The 2,417-nt window shown below is 52.2% G+C and overlaps 1 protein-coding gene across 1 annotated transcript; it reads right to left on the reverse strand.

Moving 5' to 3' along the window:
- Positions 1 to 533: 533 nt before the first annotated feature.
- On the reverse strand, positions 534 to 2,006 carry LOC134057084 (cytochrome P450 11B, mitochondrial-like). The gene is made up of 2 exons (XM_062514107.1): positions 1,842 to 2,006; positions 534 to 647 (listed from the first exon to the last, which is right to left on the reverse strand). Exons 1-2 carry the CDS (start codon positions 2,004 to 2,006, stop codon positions 534 to 536), a joined length of 279 nt encoding a protein of 92 aa, XP_062370091.1.
- Between the last annotated feature and the right edge of the window lie 411 nt (positions 2,007 to 2,417).

Consider the following 2,417-nt stretch of genomic DNA (forward strand, 5'->3'; position numbering starts at 1 on the left):
TTGGAAGGATTTGGGAATAATCTGGGGGGAATTTGGGAGGATTTGTGGTAAATTTGGGGGGTTTTGAGGAAAATTATGTGGAAATTTGTTTTTTTTTTTGTGGGGGGGGGGAATCTGGGGGGATTTTGGGGGTAAATTTGGGAAAAAATTTGGGGAAATTTGGTGGGGTCAGAGGAGGGTCCCAAACTCCTCCCCAGCTGATCCAACATTGTGCCTGCGACTCAATTTTATTGGGTTTCTTGGGGCTGCTCATTTGCATGCGCTTTACATATTATTTGCATACGGTTTTACATGTGATCTGCATGTGAGCTAAATGTGGTTTGCATATGATTTGCATACGATTTGCATGACTCCTCCCACCACCGGGGGAGGGGTGTGGGGTCCTGCCCCACCCCCATCCCCATGGCTCTTCCCATGACATCATGGGGGATGCTGGGGGGGGTGGCATGAGGTGGACATGTCCGAGTGACCCATGAGTGACCCCCGAGTGACCCCTGAGTGACCCCTGAGTGACCCCCAAGGACCCCATTGGGTCAGTCGAGGGCACGGAAGGTCAAGAGTGGTGACTTCTCGGGCATCAGGATGAAGCGGAAAACGGTGGGAACGTCCTCGGTGGACACGGCCTCGATGGTGAAGTTGTTCAGGACCTGGGTTTGGGGTCAAGCCAAGGAGATTTGGGGTCAAGCCAAGAGGGTTTGGGGTCAAGCCAAGGAGGTTTGGGGTCAAGACAGGAGGGTTTGGGGTCAAGCCAAGAGGGTTTGGGGTCAAGCCAAGACTTTGAGTCAAGCCAAGGGATGGTTGGGTCAAGCTAAGACGGTTTTCGATCAAGTCTGGATGTTGGGTTGAACCAAGACCTTGTTGGATCAACCCAAGATATGGTTGGGTCAAGTCAAGACTTTGGGTCAAGCCGAGACCTCATTGGGTTGAACCAATAGATGGTTGGGTCAAACCAAGACTTTGGGCCAAGCCAACACCTCACTGGACCAAGTCAAGATGTTGTTGGGTCAAGTCAAGATATCATTGGGTCAAGCCAAGACTTTGAGTCAAGTCAAGGTATGGTTGGGTCAAGCCGAGACTTCATTGGGTTGAACCAAGGGGTTGTAGGGTCAAACCAAGATTTTGGGTTTGGCCAATACCTCATTGGGTCAAGCCAAGACATGGTTAGGTGAAGCCAAGGTGTCATTGGGTTAAGTCAAGACATGGTTGGGTCAAGTCAAGGCATTTTGTTCATCCAAGACCTTGTTGGATCAACCCAAGATATGGTTGGGTCAAGTCAAGATGGTTTTGGATCAAGTCAAGATGTTGGGTTTAACCAAGGCCTTGTTAGGTCAAGCCAAGACTTTAGGTCAAATGAAGACATTGTAGGGTCGAACCAAGACGTTGTAGGGTCAAACCAAGATGTTGGGTTCGGCCAATACCTCATTGGGTCAAGCCAAGACTTTGAGCCAAGCCAAGGTATCTTTGAGTCAAGCCAAGGTATCTTTGGGTCAAGCCAAGACATTTGGTTCATCCAAGACCTTGTTGGATCAACTCAAGAGATGGTTGGGCCAAGTCAAGACTTTGGGTTCATCCAAGACCTTGTTGGGACAAGCCAAGAGATGGCTGGGTCAAACCAAGACTTTGGGTCAAGTCAACCCCTCACTGGACCAAGTCAAGATGTTGTTGGGTCAACCCAAGCCATGGTTGGGTCAACCCAAGACACTGAGTCAAACCAAGCCTTCCTTGAACCACCCCAAGTCATTGAGTCAACCCAAGACTTCATTGGGTGAACCCAACCCACCCATGAGGTCCCAACCCCCCCAACCCCAGTCACAGGAGCGTTTTTGGGGTCTACCACTCACGTGCATGAGGAACAGCATCATCTCGGCCTCGGCCAGGCGCCGCCCGATGCACTGGCGTGCGCCGAAGCCGAAAGCCAAGGCCTTGAAGGTGGTGTCATCTTTGCCGAGCCAGCGCCACGGATCATAGCGCTCAGGGTGCGGGAACACGTCGGGGCAGCGCCCCATGGCGTACAGAGCCACCTGGCACAGGGTCTGCAGAGGATGGGGTCAGTACCAGGACACTGCCCGGGACCCCCCCGGGACCCCCCCAGGTTCCCCCAGGACCCCCAGTCCGGTGCTGAACCCCACCAAGCCAGCACCTCACTGGGACAAGCCAAAACCTCGTTGGCTCAAGCCAAGACATCATTGGGTCAAGGCAAGTCTTTGGGTTCAGCCAAAATCTTGTTGGGTCAAGTCAAAACATGGTAGGGTCAAGCAAAGACCTCATTGGGTTAAACCAAGACATGATTGGGTAAAGCCAAGGCATGGTTGGGTCAAGCCAAAACTTTGGGTCAAGCCAAGGCAGGGTTGGGCCAAGCCAAGACTTTGTTGGGTCAATCCAAGGCACGGTTGAGTCAAGCCAAGACTTTAGGTGAA

This window comes from Cinclus cinclus (genome assembly GCF_963662255.1).
Source record: "Cinclus cinclus chromosome 1 unlocalized genomic scaffold, bCinCin1.1 SUPER_1_unloc_3, whole genome shotgun sequence".
Lineage (NCBI taxonomy): Eukaryota > Metazoa > Chordata > Aves > Passeriformes > Cinclidae > Cinclus > Cinclus cinclus.